The following is a 19,794-nucleotide window of genomic DNA, read 5'->3' on the forward strand; positions in this document are numbered from 1 at the left end:
AACCCTGCGGGACCCCATATTGGAGTACCCAGGGACTCGAGTAATGTTCCCCCAGCATCACCTTCTGGAGACGATTCCCGAGATAGGAGCAGAGCCACCGCCAAGCAGTGCCTCCCACTCCTAAATCCGTAAGTCGCTCCAGAAGGATACCATGGTCGATGGTATCAAACGCCGCTGAGAGATCAAGGAGAACCAACAGAGTTACACTCCCTCTGTCTTTCTCCCGACAGAGGTCATCATACAGGGCGACCAAGGCCGTTTCTGTACCAAACCCCGGCCGAAAGCCCGATTGAAATGGGTCTAGATAATCAGTTTCATCCAAGAGAGCCTGGAGTTGGCGAGCGACCACACGCTCTAGAACCTTGCCCAGGAATGGGACATTTGCTACTGGCCTATAGTTGTCCAAATTATCAGGGTCCAAGGAGGATTTTTTTAGGAGCGGTCTCACCACCGCCTGTTTCAGGCAGGGTGGGACCACTCCCTCTCGTAAAGAGGCATTAATCACCTCCTTGGCCCAGCCGGCTGTTCCATTCCTGCTAGCTTTTATTAGCCATGAGGGGCAAGGATCCAGAGCAGAAGTATATTATATTGATATATATTACTATGTAGCATAGCAAGTAATTGTTATGATGAAATACCTGAACTCATAGAAATGTATATAGATCTCATGTTTAAGCTTTAATCAGCCAAGAGCTCCACAGATGAAGTGATGCATAATTTAAAACAACAGTAATACATAAAACTATTAAGATAAAAACAGAGCAGCGGAAGAACAATAGGAGATAATGTTATAAATACAGATGCTAAAAGGCCTGAGCATATGAAAAAGTCTTTACCTGGTGGTGAAAAATATGGGGTTTGGTGCCAGACATACTTCCCTGGAAAGAAGATTCCAAAGCTGAGGGACCACAACTGAAAGGCCGTCTCAGAGGTTGGCACCCACCTAACTTCTGAAAGTGGGAGAAACAAAGAATACTCAATGGCTATGGGCTCAAGCCATTTAGCTCTTTAAAAGTTGAGACTGGCAACTTGAATTGGATTCAGAAATGAAGAGAGAGTCTGTGTGGCTGTTTTAAAACAGGCAGACTTGATCCATGTTGAGCAGTTTTCATGAAGTGAATAATATGAATATTTTTCTTTGATAAGAAACTATCAAAACACAAATCCTTATGGCTGTGTTTGTATGCTTCTGCCTCCAAACTTCGTACTACTAACTGTAGTTTTCAAATCATGTTCGAGGACACCACACTGTTTAAGACATAATCAATGCCACAGTTAATGTATGGCTTTACTATTCACTCATCTCAAAATGCAGGGTCCAGCTGGTAATGATGGCACTCCAGGACGAGATGGAGCTGTTGGAGAAAGGGTAAGAATAATGCAAAATATGATATGGAACAGGTTATCAACTCTCTTGTTTTCTATTATATCATGTCTTACATGTCCTTAGGCTAGGTCACAATCAGCAGTCTTTTTTTTTTTTTTTTAGTTTTGAAATATTTAATTTATTTTTAATAACACTTATGTACAACTAATTGCCAGTCTAACAACTGGAGCAAGGTTATTCATTGCTCAACTATGGAAAGAAAAAAGAGTTCCTGCCTTAAAAGAATGGTTACATCAGATATGGGGGATTGCCCTGATGACCATTTTATCAGATTATTTTATCAGAGAAAAATATCTGGAATAACAAAATCAATGATAACATGGTCCCATACAATTCTTTCCCAACCCTATGATTTTGCATCTTTAATATACTCCCAATAAAGATATTTTTCTTTAACATACAGTTCCAACTCTTTATTTTTGTCCAGATGTAGTAAATAACTGGGGGAATGGGAATGGCTGTGACTAAATATTTTTGATATCTTCTTTTTTTTTTTTACAATAATTTTTATTCAAATTTTCATAAAACATAGAAAACAAAATCATAAAACATTCAAAGACAAAAAACAAAACAAAACAAAAATGATTAAACAAAAAAAATAAAATAAAATGTTGACTTCCCATTTGTCACATATCAAATCAGTTATAGGTCTACAATATATAACAATCCTGTCTCTTAAATCATATTATAAAATCACTTTCCTCCAGTAGTTATCTTAATTAATCATCAAATCTCATAAACATTACTTTATTCTTTCCACAAAAAGTCAAAGAGAGGTTTCAATTCTTTAAGAAATATATCTATCAATTTTTCTCCAAATAAACATGTCAATTAATCCATCTCGTTAATAATTATAATAATCTTATTGTCATAACCATAGTCCAAATAAACATTTCGATTAATCCATCTCATCAGAATCTGTTAGGTCCAATAATTTCAATAGCCATTATTCCATTATCCCTATTAGTTCCATCTTCCATCTTCAATAGTCCTGTTAAGTCCAGTAATTTCAGTGTCCAATCTTCCATTATCAGTATTCCATAATAATCTTGCTGTTGTAGCCATAGTCATATAATAAGAGTCTGATGGGAATTTCCTCTATCCCAAATATTTTCTTGCCATCCATTCTGAATAAGTTGCTGAAATACTGTTGTAAAGTCATATCTGTGTTCTTCTTTTTTACAAAATGCACTGGCTCATCTCTTAAGAGTTTTTCCATTGTCACATGGCTGCAGTTAATTCCATAGATTTTCTCTATATCAAGCTCCATCACATCATTCCAGTCCAGAAGATTATCCAAGCCATTGATAACTTTATCTCTAATATCTTCATTAATTTCTTCAGAGATAATGTTAAATTCCAAACAGTAGATTTTATTTCTAAAATCCATAAACTCCAGATCTTTTTCCAATTCCACATTTGTTCCAATCTCCAGGGCTTGTATCTTCCCTTTATTTTTTCTTTTCTCATCTCTGATCTCATTCTCCTCTCTCACAGGGTCCCCTATTTCTTTAAGCTCCTGCGTCATTTTGCTCAGTTCAATTTTCAGCTCCTTACTACCCTGTCGCAGGGTTTGTTTCGTTATCTCAATCTCATCCATTATTTTCTGAAACATAATTACTTCCAGATTCTCAGCCACTTTCTTGATTGCCATTTTTAAAACCACAAAAACAAAGCAAAACAAAAATAAAGAAGAACCACTTCTTATTTCAGCAACAATTGGGTTAATATTCCAGGCTTGATGACATCACAGTATAAACAGAGCAACCTGCCTTATCTCTCTTGTGCAAGAATGCAAAACAAATTTAGTTCCCAGCATCAAAACAGTTAGTGGCGTCGTGAAGAAGCAGATTCGTCAAAATAAAATAGACCAAAAAGAGAATAGTCCCAGACAATATAATATTCCTCGGAATAGAAATCAGGAATAGAAATCCCTCTTCTGTTTATTATCTTTAGAATGCACTTCCAGGACAGCTTTTTGCGACAGAAACAGAGATAAGCTGTTAATTTCGTGAATAACAGAGAAGAGCTATATCTCACCCAGAAGTTGTCCAAAGCCGATCAATCTGACAAATCTCCTTTTGCTGCAACAATTTAAACCAAGTAAAAAAAATAATAGAAAGAAGGGTGCTTGCCTGTTAGTCCGTTCTCTCTTTGAAGAAAAGATAAACGTATCGCTTAAGCAGATAGAGCTTGTTAGAAAGTCCGTCCGGCATTGTTGGCTGGACCTTATCTCATAAATTAATGAAATCCAGTCCTCCCAACAAAAACAGGCTTTGAGGTTGATCTCTACGTTTCTCCCTGCCCGGGAGAAATTTCATCAGTCAAAAAAAAAAATGTTCTGACTGATTTATATCTGAATAAGCTTCTTTTGAGGCGGGAGCCCGTCCCAAAAGCAGGCACAAGCGAAGTCACCCTTCCCGGAAGTCCACAATCAGCAGTCTTAATTGGAATTAACTGTTGCAAGAGAAGCCAGTTTCAAAGCTGAAGAACTTCAAATGAGAAAGTGTGTAGTCAAGAACACAAATTTGAAAGTTCATTATTGGGTTATCTAAGCATAATTCTAGTAGGGTCAGGTAAAGTCATTATATATTCTCCCCAAGGTATTGGATGCTATCAGTCACCACAAAATTGTCAGTCTCACTTGAGCATAAAAGCGACCAGTGATTTTCTTTGTTGTACAAGGACTGCCAGAAATTGGGGTGTAGTGATGGATTTAAAGACAACTCATGCCAAATGTAGTTTATACATCTCACTGTTCACATAACCTCAGCACTCATTTTTGTGACTAAACCAGCTTTCTGCATGGGGGCATATATGTTGCCCGTGTGGGTATGGGTTGTCAGTTTAGGGGGCAGATTTTCTATTTGAAGTGAGGAGAGTGATTCTCCTACAATTTCTGTGTAAGAAATTGCTTTTAATATAGTGTAAGGCACATGAAATTAATGCAAGAGGGATCTGCAACAAGATGTTGCAGTGTGGAGTTTCTTGTTCAGATTTCTAACCAACCAGCCATGCCCCCGGGCTACTCCAATCCGTTTCCTTTTTCTCCATTACTTTCCCAACAGACACTCAGCATTCCATGGCTATTGAAAAGGACTATTCCTCACTGGAATATTTGGGAACTCACCTCTTAGAATTGCCCCCTGAATTCATGTGGGTTTTCTGAAGCCTCCTTATCCCTCAGCCTTGTGTGTAGATGGTGCTGTTATGGTTACATAATGATTGGCACTCGGAGAATGAGTTTGCTATATTTATTTATTTATTTATTTATTGGATTTTTATACCGCCCGACTAGCAACAGCTCTCTGGGCGGTGAACAACAAAAATACAATAAAATCACACAGTATAGTACTGCAGCACACATATAAAAATAAAACAATCTAAAAAACAGTTACAGCAAAATTTAAAATTAAATGAACTTAAATTAAATTAAAATGCCTCAGAAAAGAGGAAGGTTTTAACTTGGCGCCGAAAGGATAACAATGTCGGCGCCAAGCGAACCTCCTTGGGGAGACTGTTCCACAATTCGGGGGCCACCACTGAGAAGGCCCTAGATCTTGTCACCACCCTCCGGGCCTCCCTATGAGTCGGAACCCGGAGGAGGGCCTTCGTAGTAGACCGTAGTGTACGGGCGGGTTCGTATCGGGAGAGGCGTTCCAACAGGTATCATGGTCCTGTGCCGTATAAGGCTTTATAGGTTAATACCAACACTTTGAATCTGGCCCGGAAGCATATTGGCAGCCAGTGCAGGCGAGCCAGAACAGGTGTTATGTGCTCGGACCTCTTGGTCCTTGTTAACAATCTGGCCGCCGCATTTTGCACTAGCTGTAGCTTCCGAACTGTCTTCAAAGGTAGCCCTACGTAGAGCGCATTGCAGTAGTCCAGACGCGAGGTTACCAGAGCATGTACAACTGATGTAAGGTCCTCCTTACTCAGATAGGGACGTAGCTGGGCTACCAATCGAAGTTGGTAGAATGCATTCCATGCCACCGAGGCTACTTGAGCCTCGAGTGAGAGGGAAGAGTCTAAAAAGACTCCCAGACTACGAACCTGCTCCTTTTGGGGGAGTGTAACCCCATCCAGGACAGGGCATATATCCACCATCCGATCAGAGAAACCATGCACCAACAGCATCTCAGTCTTGTCAGGATTGAGCCTCAGTTTGTTAGCTCTCATCCAGTCCATTGTCGCAGCCAGGCAACGGTTCAGCACATCAACAGCCTCACCTGAAGAGGATGAAAAGGAGAAGTAGAGCTGCGTGTCATCAGCATACTGGTGACAACGCACTCCAAAACTCCTGATGACCGCACCTAACGGCTTCATGTAGATGTTAAAAAGCATGGGAGACAAAACCGACCCCTGTGGGACCCCACATTGGAGAGCCCATGGTGTCGAGCAATGTTCCCCCAGCACTACCTTCTGGAGATGACCCGCCAAGTAGGAGCGGAACCACTGCCAAGCAGTACCTCCAACTCCCAACTCGGCGAGCCTCTCCAGAAGGATACCATGGTCGATGGTATCAAAAGCCGATGAGAGATCAAGGAGAATCAACAGAGTTACACTCCCTCTGTCTCTCTCCCGGCATAGGTCATCAAACAGGGCGACCAAGGCCGTCTCAGTGGCAAAACCAGGCCTAAAGCCCGACTGAAATGGATCTCGATAATCGGTTTCATCCAATAGCGCCTGGAGCTGGCCAGCAACCACTCGTTCCAAGATCTTGCCCAGGAATGGAACGTTCGCTACTGGTCTGTAGCTGTTGAAATTTCCTGGGTCCAAGGAAGGTTTTTTCAGGAGTGGTCTCACCACCGCCTCTTTCAGACAGCCAGGGACCACTCCCTCTCGTAAGGAGGCATTTATCACTTCCTTGGCCCAGCCAACTGTTCCAACCCTGCTAGTTTTTATTAGCCAGGAGGGGCAAGGATCCAGTACCGAAGTGGTTGCACGTACCTGTCCAAGCACCTTGTCCACGTCCTCGAGCTGAACCAACTGAAACTCATCCAACAAAACATGACAAGGCTGTGCTCCGGACACCTTGTTAGAGTCAACCGCTATAAAATGGGAGTCTAAGTCCCGGCGGATGCATGAGATCTTATGCTGGAAGTGCTCAGCAAACTCATTACAGTGGGCCACCGATGATTCTATCGTGTCCTGTGGGCCTGGATAGAGTAGCCCACGGACAACTCTAAAAAGCTCCGCTGGGCGGCAGAGGGATGACTTAATAGTGGCAGCGAAATGTTGTTTTTTCGCCGCCCTCACCGCTCCTACATATAGCTTGGTAGAAGCACAAACCAGCTCATAATTGCATCCATCGGGAGTTCGTCTCCATCTCCTCTCAAGCCGCCTCCTATCTTTCATCGCTCTCAGCTTTGGAGTATACCAAGGAGCTGTATGAGCTCTACACAGGAGAGGGCGCGCAGGAGCGATTGTGTCATGATTGAATATTTGCAATCAATTTTATTTCAGGGTGATCGTGGTGAACCTGGACCTGCAGGTCTTCCTGGTTCTTCAGGTGCTCCGGGCACTCCAGGCCCAGTTGGATCTCCAGGGGACGCAGGACAAAGAGGTGAAACAGTAAGTATGGACATTTCCTTTCATCTTAGCAATGTTAATCTTGCCAGTTAGATTTGCTAGTACAGAGCTGAGCGCTTATCAGGCAATCAAGCTCCTAGTTCCACCCACCCTTCTTCATAAATGAGCTTCATACTAGAAGGAAGCCAGCTGTGAGGTCTGGTCATAGAGGGAGAAGACATCAATATGGTAGCTCTCTACTGGCCGGTAGGCTTGCTGTTGAAATCTCTCAGATTGTGCCTGGAGTTACATGGTTGTCAGTACTGACTGTAGTTTCACCTTGGAGATTGCTAATGAAACTAATGAGTTAATTACATTAATCATGAATAAATTAATGAACCAATTTTTCATTTCTCTGTAGGGCTCTCGGGGTCCAATGGGTCCTTCTGGTCGTGCTGGAAAACGAGGTTTGCCTGTATGTTGCACATGAATTCTTTTCAACTGGCTATGAATGAGTTAATTTAGAAAAAATACTAGACAATTTTATTTATTTCAGTTTTTTAAAAATTAATTTCAGTTTAAAAGTAGTTAATACAAAAACTAAAGGAACTTTTCTGTTTCACCAACCTAATTTAAGTAACCCATTACTTAACCAAATCTCTATACAACCAATCTGGGATCAGCCTTCATATGACACATGCCTTTACTGTAGATTTAAAAATGAGTTCAGCAAGTAAACACTGGGTTTATATTTGCATTTTTAAGCTGAATTTGACTAAAGCTTATGAAAGCTAAATCAATAGCAAAAGTATATGTAATTCTTTTCCAACTCTTCCACCACTTGATTAGCCCAGTCAGCAGACAAATGTTCTTAGGTGTATTTCTCTGCAAAGTTTTAAGCTAACAGACGTAACCAGAAGCTAGAAATTCTATTCCCTTCTTAATACAGAGACAAAAAGTGGAGGCAGTCTAGACAGGTAAAACTTCACATTGATTTAACTCTTACGATAAATCAAACATTTCAAGTTCCAATACTTACTTACATATATTTATATACCGCTTCATACTAAAACATTCTCTAAGCAGTTTACAATATAATTACAAATGCTACAGTATTAAATATGTATGCAATATAAAAACAATAAAATCCCAGAAAAGCAAAACCAGGCAGCACATTCTAAGAACGTCCAAAGAGTCTGGGATCTTTGGATCTTAGCCAATACACAAGCCACTGGGCTCCGCTCTGAGGCAAGGCTGATCACAAATCAGGGGGAAGCTTCCTCAAGAGGAGCTCCTACTTAATACTTAATACCTAATCACATACTAGATTTTTATTATACAGTCTTGCAAGGTGGGTTGTGGGGGTACATATTGCTACTATGGGATGTTCTGGGAGAAGGTTCTTTAGAATTATATGTTTTGGATACAATCCAATTATGCACCTGATGTTCCAGTGATTTCAGTGGGAGAGATTTAAGCACGTGGCTGTCAAAATCCATGAGACTGAAGAGTGCTTAATTTTGGCTGGATTATTTCTTTTCTTCCTACTTGTAGGGTCCCCAGGGTCCTCAAGGTGACAAAGGTGACAATGGAGATCGAGGAGACAGGGGACAAAAGGGTCACCGAGGTTTCACTGGCCTTCAAGGCCTCCCTGGACCTCCCGTAAGTCATTGCCTATATTTTTGTCTTTATTCTTAGTCAAAGATTCCGCTACCTGACCTGGAGGCCTGCATGTGCACTGTAGTGTACATGGAGCTACTCTGCACATGTGCTTCCTGTTAATTTCAATGGAAGCCCCTCACACACTGCAATTAATAAGGAGCCTCTTGTGGACAGTGTGCTCTGTTTGCTTCTCAGAATCCCCACCTTCCAAGGAGGTTGGCTGAATCTTGCAAATAAGTCCACAAAAGTTACTAACCAACACAGTATTTTTGTATTGATCTGTCTGCCCACGCCACCAAAATGCAATAGTATTTTCCACTTTACAAATCCCCCCCCATACAAAACACTTCCCATTTGTCTGGGTTACAGTGGGTTGTAGTCAACTAAATCGTACTCAGCATAGACCTATTGAAATTAATGAACTTATGTTAGTCATGTCTATTAACTTCACTGGGTCTATTCTGAGTAGGACTAGTGTTGAATACCACCCAATGTTGTTCAGATAATTCTGCTTTTGCATTCTTTTATAGGGAATTGTGTTTATTTATTTACATACCAGGGGTTGTATTCAGTGTTAATAGTACACAGAGCAAACCCTCTGACATTAACGAACCTGAATGTCTGGATATCTGAATTTTGCAATGCAGTCCTCCAACCAACCATTGTTTACAAAAATGCATAAGTTAGGGGAAATGTGCATAAAAAAGAATATATGAGTGAAAATATCAAACAAAAATGTATTATATTATGTACAAAAATGTGTACATTAGTCAAAACTACCTACAAAAATGTGTTTATTAGGAGACATATCACACTGAAATGCTGGAGAATTTTCATGAGGCTTTGTTTTTAAACTAAAAAGATATCAAATTGCCACAGAAATGTGGAGAACTGAATTGAAGATTAGGGAAAATAAGAAGCAGAGAGAACCGAAGTTGACAAATCTTTCCATCCCTAGTCTACTCTGAGCATAATTTAGTTAGTTGGAACCCAAAATGTCTTCCCTGCCCATCTCTTCCCTGACCTGTCCCAGGCTGGGTTACAGCAATATAATCCTACAATTATAAAATCAAGTAAGCTCCAAAGGAAAACAGAGGTGTATATCTGAAACATTAAAGTGGTCCACAGTTCCTTGTAGAACCTTGAATATGAATACAGCATGGGAGTATCAAAATCATTTGTTCTCCTCTGCTGAGATAAAGAGATAGCTCTTCATAACAGTGACTTCCTGCTCAAGCATAGGGACTGGCCAGTTTTCTTTTAATGGGGAGGGTCAGAAGCTGCTGCTTATCATGTTGATGGACACATTGCTACTGTGTCACATGTAGAAATCCTGAGACTTTAGTGAATCATTGTGACCCTTCCAGTTGGAACTGTTTCATATATTCTCACACAGACTTCATGCTCGTAAACAGGCATGCTTTCTTCTTTAAAGATATCACAATGTTAACTGTGGATAGTATTGGAGAATCACTCTGATTATTTCTCCGTAGGGTCCTATCGGTGAACAAGGCAGTTCTGGGATTCCAGGTCCATTTGGCCCTAGAGTGAGTACACCAGATATGAAAAACAATATGGAAACAATTATAATTTTTGTTGGAAGTTTGCTGTTGTGCAGATGGTGTTTTGTTGATTTCAGAGCAAATGAACTTTGCATGGGGATTACAATGTACTTTCATTAAGTAAGGTTATGCTTGAGGCAGTTCATCCTCCCCAGTTCTCTTGCATGTGGAATTCCAAATGTAATATAGGATTTGGCAAATATGTTACCTTGCAGAGGATCTTGGTGTTCAATCCCAAATAACAAGGTTCTATCCCTCAAAGTTATTGAAATGTTTGGAAATGTTCACGTACACATTGAATGGAGTCCAAGGAGCAAATTGTGTGTGCCTTGTGTGCTGATATGTGCTTCTCTAATGGCCTTTAGTTATGTTTCCCTGTTCACAGTCTACAATGTTTTCCATTACTTCCGGTATCACTTTGGCTGTCTCCCTGTTCCTTGCAAAGAGAATTTCATATTTTGCACATAGGCAAAGCCCAGATAGGTGGAACAGATTTTTATGCCTTATTCACTTCCAGGTTAGATTTTATTTCTTTACTTGTGGCATTTATAGGCTGCCCTATAACAAAGAGCTCTCAAGGTTGCTTACAATAAAACAATAAAAATAACCATAAATGATGATGCAGTATTAAATTGGACTAAGGGTCAAATTAAGCAGTGTGTCTGTGTGCCTTTAAATTCAGGGATTTTCTAAACATAAATTTTCAGCAAGGGGAGGCCCAGTCTGGATTGGGACCTTAGCATAGTTCCAATTTGGATCACCCCCCCCCCAACAACTGCAGTTTTCATAGGGAAAAAAGCTCCCTTTAAAACAAATGGTAGCTGCTTTCCTGAGGAAATTGCTGGCATGGATGGGTAGATCATTGTGAATTCAGTCCATAGTGGGTGGCAAAGGGTTAGAGCCCTCTATCCCCCAGATATCACCCCCCATTATGGAAATATGTGTAAAAAACCCCAAAAGTTAAGGGCTAATGTATCATCTATCTTGATCCCCAAATAGATTTAAAAGGCCTGGGGGGGGAAAGACTTCTGGCACTGAAATGACAATAAAGACACTCACTCTAGGGTGGGCATTTCTAAAACTGGATGCCAATGCCAAAAAGGTCCTTTCAGTATCATCCTCTCCCCAGACCTAACCTGGCAGTAATACCCAGAGTACAGCCTCTGTAAAATAATTCAAAGTCCAGGTAGGTACATATGAGGAAAGACAATCTTTCACGTATTCTGGTCCCAAGCAATGAAAGACCTTAATGGACAACATCATCCATTTTCCTCTACAGTGGCCCATTGGGAATCGTGCATGTCATGATGTAGCATCATTCTTAGGAGCATCACTGGAAAATAACATGGTGGCTCAGTGTCCCCCCCCCCAGGATGCCTCTGGCAACAACTGTCACAACATAGCATCATGTATTTTTTATCTGGAAGCCGCCATGAGTTCCAGTTTTGGAAAAATGGCGGGGTATAAATAAAGACAATAATAATAATAATAATAGCTAGGGGGTCATTGAGAAGGAAAATACCCACAAATTGCATCAAAGTAAAATTGTTATTTTTTTTAAAGAAGTGTGTGTGTATGTTTTATATGGAATGTTTCAACTTTGTATACTTTATATTTGTATCATATTTAATATTTTTTGAGAAAGGGGGGTAGGCTCCCTGTCTCCTTGTTTCCACAAGAAATTCAACGTGACTAACAACAGAAAAACAGCAAGAGTTATAAAATATAATATAAAACAACCCCCAATTCAATCAAATCATAAATATTGGCATAAAAACCAGGGCCCCCAAAACAATTACAACACAGCCATCAGGATTCAACTTTCAAAATGCCAAAAAAGAGGAAACATTCATTCAAAGCCCTTTTTAAATTGCCTTCACTACCCATCTAAAACAGCACAATGATGGGGCCTGATCCACCTTGCTTAGCAAAGCATTTCACAAGGTAGGCACTGCTATAGAAAAAGGCCTACCTGGTCATTACCAAGCATGCCTCATGGTGTTGACGGATTTGGAACATTCTTGGCTGGTTAGTCAATCCTATCTGCTTCAGTGCGACTAGGACCAAAGTTCAGTGGTAGAGCTTTGCATGCAGAAGGTTCCAGGTTCAATCCCCAGCATCCCCAGATAGGGCTGGGAGAGAACCCTGCTGAAACCCTGGAGAGCTGCCAGTCAGTGTAGATAATACTGAGCTAGATTGATTAATGGTCTGACTTGGTAGAAGTCAGCTTCCTATGTTCCTAAATATCTTTGCAAGAAACACTTAAACCAGGAAGTGTCCTGTAAATCCCACATTCCAGAAGCAGCTGTCTGTGTGGTCAGCATCAGTTCACACCTGCATCAGAACAGTCATCCAGCCTCCACTTAATGGAGAGGATGCACATGAAGCATGGCCAAATAGCTGTTGTACACAACGACAGCCAGATTGTGGAGGGCCATAGAAAAACCAGAAGTATAATTCTGCGGCTGAAGGAGGGGGGAGGGGAAGCTGTGGTTAAATTTAATAAATAGTGTTAATGTTATCAATGTGTAAATTCTCTCCCAATGCCAGGGCCCTCCAGGTCCAGTTGGACCTTCAGGTAAAGAAGGAAATCCTGGACCACCTGGGCCTCTTGGACCTCCTGGAGTGAGAGGAACTTTAGGAGAAGCAGGACCTGAGGTAAATAATGGGTATTTTAGGTGGTGGGGAGCTCTATTGTAGCATTGGGAATTTTGTTGCTTTGAAAGGCGGATGACTCTGCTTTAGCCCAAGAGGAAATATTGATGCATTAAAGTATTTGTTGTTGTTGTTAATAGTAATAATTAATAATAATGATAAAAATTATATCCCTTCCTTCCTCCCAGAAGGAGCCCAGGGCAGCAAACCAAAACACTAAAAACACTCTAAACCATCTTAAAAACAGACTTTAAAATATATTAAAACAAAACATCTTTAAAAACATATTAAAGCAAAACATCTGTTAAAAAAAGCTTTAAAAAAGCTTTAACCACATCTTAAAAAGTATTTGTTGTGATGCTTTTAAGTCAGTTTCAAGAGTTGCTTGAAATTGGATTGATTTGTTATGAATTGCTTTGAGTGCTTATGGCAGAAAAGTCAGTTATTAATTAACAGCACGATCCTATACATTTTTAATCAAAAGTAAGGCCCATTGAGTTTAATGGGACTAACTCCCAGGTAAGTGTGTTTACTATACATTGTACATTAGCTTTCCCAACCTGGTTCCCTCCAGATGTTTAGGACTACAACTCTCACCAACCCCAGCCAGCATGGATGCGTTAGCTGATAGGAGCAGTATTCAAAAACATCTGGAGAGTACCAGATTGTGGAGGCCATTTATATAGGATTACACTGTTAGGGATTCTTCAGACAATCATTCTGTGTCACAATACTTGTCCAGTTGGTGCTCAGTTATAAAATGTTTTCTTTTTGTTAACAGTGCAATAATTCTCCCTCCATCATTGCAGCTAGCAAATCTACTGCAGTTTGGAGAGCCAACAACACATTAGTTGTTGCTATTTAGTTGCTATTTAGCTAGAATACCACTCCTTGGTACCTTGTGTTCCAGATATTTAATTGTGTCATCATGAGAGGGGTTTCTGACTGCTTTTACCTTTAGGGTCCACCAGGTGATCCAGGTCCTGCAGGCCCCCCAGGTCCCCCAGGCCACCTCACAGCTGCACTTGGTGACATTATGGGACATTATGATGATGCTCTAGCTGATCCACCACCAGAGTTCAGTGAAGATGAAGCTGCCCCAGATGACAGCAATAAAACAGACCCAGGAGTCCATGCTACACTGAAGTCCCTGAGTAGCCAAATTGAAACTATGCGCAGTCCTGACGGATCAAAGAAACACCCAGCACGTACCTGTGATGATCTGAGGCTGTGCCATCCATCTAAAAAGAGTGGTAGGTATATATATTGCTAAATGTCTGTAAGCAAGTTTGAATATTTCAGCTCCCATGTGGAGGCTTCCCAAAAGCAACACTGTACATAACATACATACTGTAATTTTTAAAAACTCGTGCCTCCTCTCCAACTGTGTGCAGCACAGCAACTGATGTAGAATTAAAACTCAACTACTTCTGCAGTCTGATGCAGTCTGATGCAGCGCTGAAGGGTCTTAAACAGAAGTGCAAACCTATCAATGTCTGTGAGTCTTAGCATCAATTCCTCTTTCTCTTTACCCCACATGCTCAGTACATCTGCATCAGAGTGTAGAAGAAACTGGGTTTTAATCAGCCTTCCATATGGTAGCCATAGCATAAGAAAATGTGATCCACAGAGAAGAAGCAAACCAGAATAGTGGTTCATAAGACAAGAATGTTTAAGAATTGCTAGCGCAGGTGATAAGAGTAGAAATTTCAGTTTCTCTTTGAGCTTTCCTGTTTTGTCTTTTCAGGAGAATATTGGATTGATCCTAATCAGGGTTGCGTGGAAGATGCTATCAAAGTATTCTGCAATACGGAAACAGGAGAAACTTGTATATCAGCCAACCCAGCTAGTATCCCACTCAAAACATGGTGGACTAGTAGATCATCTGATCTAAAGCCTGTATGGTATGGACTTGACATGAATAGAGGTTCACAGGTAAATAAATTTACTTTTGAGGGGACTCGCCTCATAATTTTCTTTTGGAGGGCTTTAGTAATAAATTCCATGATGAAAAGATTATTCTAAATATAGCTGAATTGAAGAACGAGTATCCACTTAGCTGTTAATTCATCAGATTTTTAAAAACGTATTTTATTTATTTATTAAATAGCTTACTGGCCATTCTGCAGCCAAAGCTCTCAGTGCAGCTTACAGATTAGAACCATGAGAACAATTGAATAATGTACAGTAAAAACAAATTACAAAGTACAGCAAAGTTTAATCAAATACCAGTATAAAAACAACAGATGCAGAGTAAATAGACAATATATTATGGGTTCATTTGTTTCTAAAGTTATTGTTGTTATTTCTTCGCTTTATTCACCATGAGGTCCCAGGGTGGGTTACAGTTTTAAAATACAGTATTAAAATTAGTTAAAACAAATTATAATCAAGAGACTAGGGTGGTCCTAAAATACATCTCTCATGTGTCAAAAGCCAGGGTAAAAAGATACGTCTTCAGCATATGACAAAAGCTACATAATGAAGGTGCCAGATGCACCTCAGCTTAGGGGCTACCACAGAGAATGTGATTCCCCCAAACTTCTGAAGGTGGTGGAACTACCAAGAGGGTCTCCTCTGCCGACAATACCCAGGAGGTTCTGTAGGGAAGGAGCTGTTCTTCAGATATTAAGTTGAACATCATGTGTAGCAAATTGTCACGAATATACTTCAGCTGAATTGCATTCATATTTTAGGGGTGTGGGGGGGGAGACACTGCTTTATGTTCTAGGGTTGCAGAAATTAATGTTCTCTTTGTCGTACCATTGCAGTTTGTTTATGGAGATAGTAAGTCCCCCAACACTGCTGTCACTCAGATGACTTTCCTCCGCTTACTGTCCAAAGAAGCCTCTCAGAATATCACCTACCGTTGCAAGAACAGTATAGGGTACATGGACGACCAAGCCAAGAATCTGAAGAAAGCTGTGGTCCTGAAGGGAGCTAATGACCTTGAGATTAAAGCTGAAGGAAACAGCCGCTTTAGATACACTGTCCTTCATGACAGCTGCACTGTAAGTTGGCATGGTGGGAGGGGTTTGGGGGGGAGGGACTTTTCAGCACTGAATTCAGAATGAGGCATAGAGTAAAAGTGGGGTATTACTACAGATTTCTCTCAGTAAGAGAAGATCTCCATGGCTTAAATGAGAAGGGGAATGGCAGAAGAAAATGGGATCACAGCCAGTCACAGTCTATAATTCCCATTCACAACCAGGAGCAAGGAATGCCCTGTGCATGTATTTGTCTTCAGAGCCAAATGGCAATTAAAAAGCGGGGACAGCTTAATTTATGTTGTGCAGTTGTAAAGATGCTACACCCATCCAGAGGTTCAGACAGCACCAGCTGGCCATTTTATCTGCTTGCAAAGCTTGCTAAATATAGAAACTTAGGGAGCTCCCTCATACCAAGTCAAACCTTTGGTCCATCTAGGTCAGTGCACTGCCTTCAAGTCGATTCCGACTTATGGCGACCCTATGAATAGGGTTTTCATGAGGCTGAGAGGCAGTGACTGGCCCAAGGCCGCCCAGTGAGCTTCATGGATGTGTGGGGATTCGAACCCTGGTCTCCCAGGCCGTAGTCCAACACCTTAACCACTACACCACACTGTTTACACTGACTGCAGTTTCAGAAAATAGGCTTTGTGTGCAAAGCATGTGCTCTGCCACTGTGCCACAGTTCCTCTTTTGGTCAGGTGCATTGTAGCAGCTATAGTGCGTGAACCAGTCGGTCCATGAATGTAACATATAATTGTAAAGGATTTTGTCTTGTATTCAGTGTAGTGCTAAGTAACTAGTTCAGCTTGTGCAATGGAACTTTCCCATTCTCTCCTGCCCTTGCACGCCCCCTAAATCTGTTCTGGGGTTTTCCCCACCATCTGGAACAGATTTGGGGTGGGTGTGGGGCACGCACAGGGGAAGGGGGGAAGTCCCATTGTACAAGTGTAAATTCTTGCGCTGACAGAGTGAGTGCATTGGATCCCACCCTATCTATACTAATCAGCAAGCACTCCTCTGGGACATGTCTACTTAGACATCACTGAGCTCAATGAGAATTATGCCAAGATTACTGCCAAAATCAGCTGTCAGAGACTGGATTTAGTCCCTCCACACTTCCGTACTGAGTAGCTGATTGGTATTCAGAGTCACTACTGATGGCTATGCATGTGCATCTTCAGTTGCTGCATGCAACAGCTTTGAGCTGGTCGATGTTTATTCACTATACCTAGCATAGCACATGTTCATTGGCTAGGCCTAGTTTTCTTCATGATAGCAGGGGATTTGATCAAGAGCCTTGAGTCTTTTCTCTCTCTCTCTCTCTCTCTCTCTCTCTCTTTTGTTTTTCTCCTTCCAGAAACGCAATGGAAATGTGGGCAGAACAGTCTTTGAATACAAAACACAGAATGTGGCACGCTTACCTATTGTTGATATCGCTCCAGTGGACATTGGAAGTGCAGACCAAGAGTTTGGAACAGAGATTGGGCCAGTTTGTTTTGTGTAACAAAATAGAGAAAAAAGTAAATAAATAAAAAAGGGAAAAATCATAACGTATTCACAAGCATTGGGAACAACAGCAGCAGAACACAAGAACAGACTGAGTGAAGTTAATCCTGAGACTCTTGAAGTAATGGCTGATATCGGGATCAGCATTGTATATAAAAGTTCTTTCTAATTCCCTGGCCTTCCTTAGGATATTTATTTTACTTACTTACAAATCTTCAGTCTAATTGTCCCAAGTCAACATTTTAATGAAGTAATAGGACTAAAAGGACAAATGACCACCCTTTGATGCAAAAATATCTAACGTGTTTTTTAATTATAAATAATGATGATGATTATGTTTTTATCCGGGGTTTCTGCTCAGCTTAAAATGGATGTAATTCGTATGATGCAAGGGTATTCTAAACAGATGGATATATGTAAAACATTCAGGGGTCCACCCAGTCAAAACTCTGCTGCACCAGATTGATGCACTAGCATCATAGATTGTGACATTGATTTGTATTAGAAGCCAGCAGCCCAAGAACTGGTTGGTTAGTTTAAATTAATATGTGAAATTGGCCCCTGCCTCATCTGTTGGCGTTTATTGATTCCTTAGGTTAGCCAAGTCACAGTGCTGTGGTGAAGGAAGAAGCCACACTTGGTGGAATTCTCCCTTCTTGGTTACTCTTAAAGGTACAGGAGCCCTCTTAGGGTCTAGACACAGGAAACCCTAAGACTCCTATGCTCACAGTCCCAAAGTCTCCACAGCTCCCTTACCTCTGCATTTCCTTCTTGCTGTTACTACAAGGCAGCAACTCCTGTCCACCTTGCCCTCATCCCTCACTTTCTCGTCGGACATCTTTCATTCACTTCATGCCTCCACCCCCTCTCATTTCTGCAAGTCCCTGCTTTTCAGCCCATGCCATTGAACTCCCTTATCTGCCTTTTTCTTTTCAGTCCGCAATAAACTCTGCTCCCGGGCTTGGTAGCCTAAGGAAATCCCCTGCCTCCTGGGGGATCTCTTTCTACTTAGCTTTCGTCACCCTACACCCTGTCCCTAGGGCTCATGTGAAAGTTTTCCACATACTTCCACATACTTCATTTTCTTTACAGAACCAGAAATGTTCACAAGATTCCACTGGTGGCAATTTCACTCAATGGAATGTTCCAGAATATAACATCAGGGTAGCTCAACAAAACACATTGCTGGAGATTTCACTACCACTTCCAACTCTCTTACACTATGGATTGCAAGGATGCAGTATAGGTTCTGCACAGGAGGAAGAGCGGGATATACATCAAATAATGAATAAATAATAAAAATAGAAAATTGAAAATCTTTGTTTCAGCTTGGCTCCCAGTTTCAACAGCCAGCCGTGGTAGGTGTTCAGTACACATTTGAAAGTATTTTGAAAGAAAGTTAATGCCTACTTAACTGAGAGTAACTTTCCAATAGTACTTATGTGCTTCCTGCAAGGGCTAATTTCACATATTACTTTCCCTGATTCTTTTGTTTGTACCCTTCTGGAATGTCATAGAAAATAGACAAAGATGAGCGAGGCTATAATTTCCAAATGGTTAAAATCTGATGCAATTGACAAATGCAAATACAGCTGATCAAGCTCCTTGAAAGCTTGCAAACCACTGGTGTGTGTCAGACGCTTTCACACTGTAATGAGATATTAGAAATACTAATAAGAATTTGGCTGGGGAGGGGGTTGGTTGCCTATCTAATGAGCAACCTTTAATGAGCAATTACCTCTCAGAAGTTATAGACAGTGATTATGATTTTGTTGCAAAGTCAAAACTCCTGAATGGTTTTGGTGACATCAGGATTTCCCTACTGCCTCAAGTGTATTGTCCAGTTATGTGTGTTGTCATTTATTCCCATATATTAATCCAAAGCAAAGTATTAGTAATAAAGATTAGAGACATACTGTTGCTGAGATACACTTTTGCTCAACAACTGGTCATGCATCACCAGAAATTCTGACTTACCTGCCTTGACAGATCAGGGCAAACAAATGGTCCATCATTTCTTAGCATGAGCTACCTCATCTCTAGAAGCTGGGATGCATTTAACAATCTAGTGTTTGTTCTAGATACGACAAGGTGCTATGCTTCTGTTATAATTCCAAGAATGGAGATAGGCAGGGCAATATAATATTATGAAATAAAATGTTTTTTTTTTTTAAGGGAATGGTGCTAAACTGGTTTCTGTAAAATCCTGAGAAAATAAAAGACTGTTGCCATCAACTTCTTTTTTTTGTTAGTAGAATTTAGTATTAGATTTCTGATGTCTGGGGAAAACTGTGTGTTTCCCCCCTTCTGGTTATACCATATACAGAATGCATACTTTTTTACATAGGGCATGTGGATACAAACCTATTAAGGTCTGTTTCTTTGTTGAAGAACTATGCTCTCCTGCTCCATGTTTTGTTTCTTTTGAAAATAAACACACAAAAAGAAAGAAAAGCCATACACATAGCTTTATTCATGTATCTTTGCAAAGCATTTAATTAAATACAACTTTCTTGTTGAG

The 19,794-nt window shown here is 40.8% G+C and overlaps 1 protein-coding gene across 1 annotated transcript in view; it reads left to right on the forward strand.

Annotated features, from left to right (window-relative positions):
* The window catches only part of COL5A2 (collagen type V alpha 2 chain), a 189,289-nt gene extending 169,781 nt beyond the window's left edge, over positions 1-19,508 (forward strand). Inside the window, exons 45-54 of the mRNA XM_061608231.1 lie at positions 1,316-1,369; positions 6,854-6,961; positions 7,320-7,373; positions 8,453-8,560; positions 10,054-10,107; positions 12,673-12,780; positions 13,739-14,030; positions 14,525-14,712; positions 15,549-15,788; positions 17,125-19,508. Of these exons, the coding sequence (XP_061464215.1) occupies positions 1,316-1,369; positions 6,854-6,961; positions 7,320-7,373; positions 8,453-8,560; positions 10,054-10,107; positions 12,673-12,780; positions 13,739-14,030; positions 14,525-14,712; positions 15,549-15,788; positions 17,125-17,271 (1,353 nt within the window). The 3' untranslated portion in view covers positions 17,272-19,508. The remainder of the gene's footprint in view (positions 1-1,315; positions 1,370-6,853; positions 6,962-7,319; positions 7,374-8,452; positions 8,561-10,053; positions 10,108-12,672; positions 12,781-13,738; positions 14,031-14,524; positions 14,713-15,548; positions 15,789-17,124) is intronic.
* Positions 19,509-19,794: the final 286 nt, after the last annotated feature.

The sequence above is a fragment of the Rhineura floridana genome, chromosome 2, assembly GCF_030035675.1.
Source record: "Rhineura floridana isolate rRhiFlo1 chromosome 2, rRhiFlo1.hap2, whole genome shotgun sequence".
Lineage (NCBI taxonomy): Eukaryota > Metazoa > Chordata > Lepidosauria > Squamata > Rhineuridae > Rhineura > Rhineura floridana.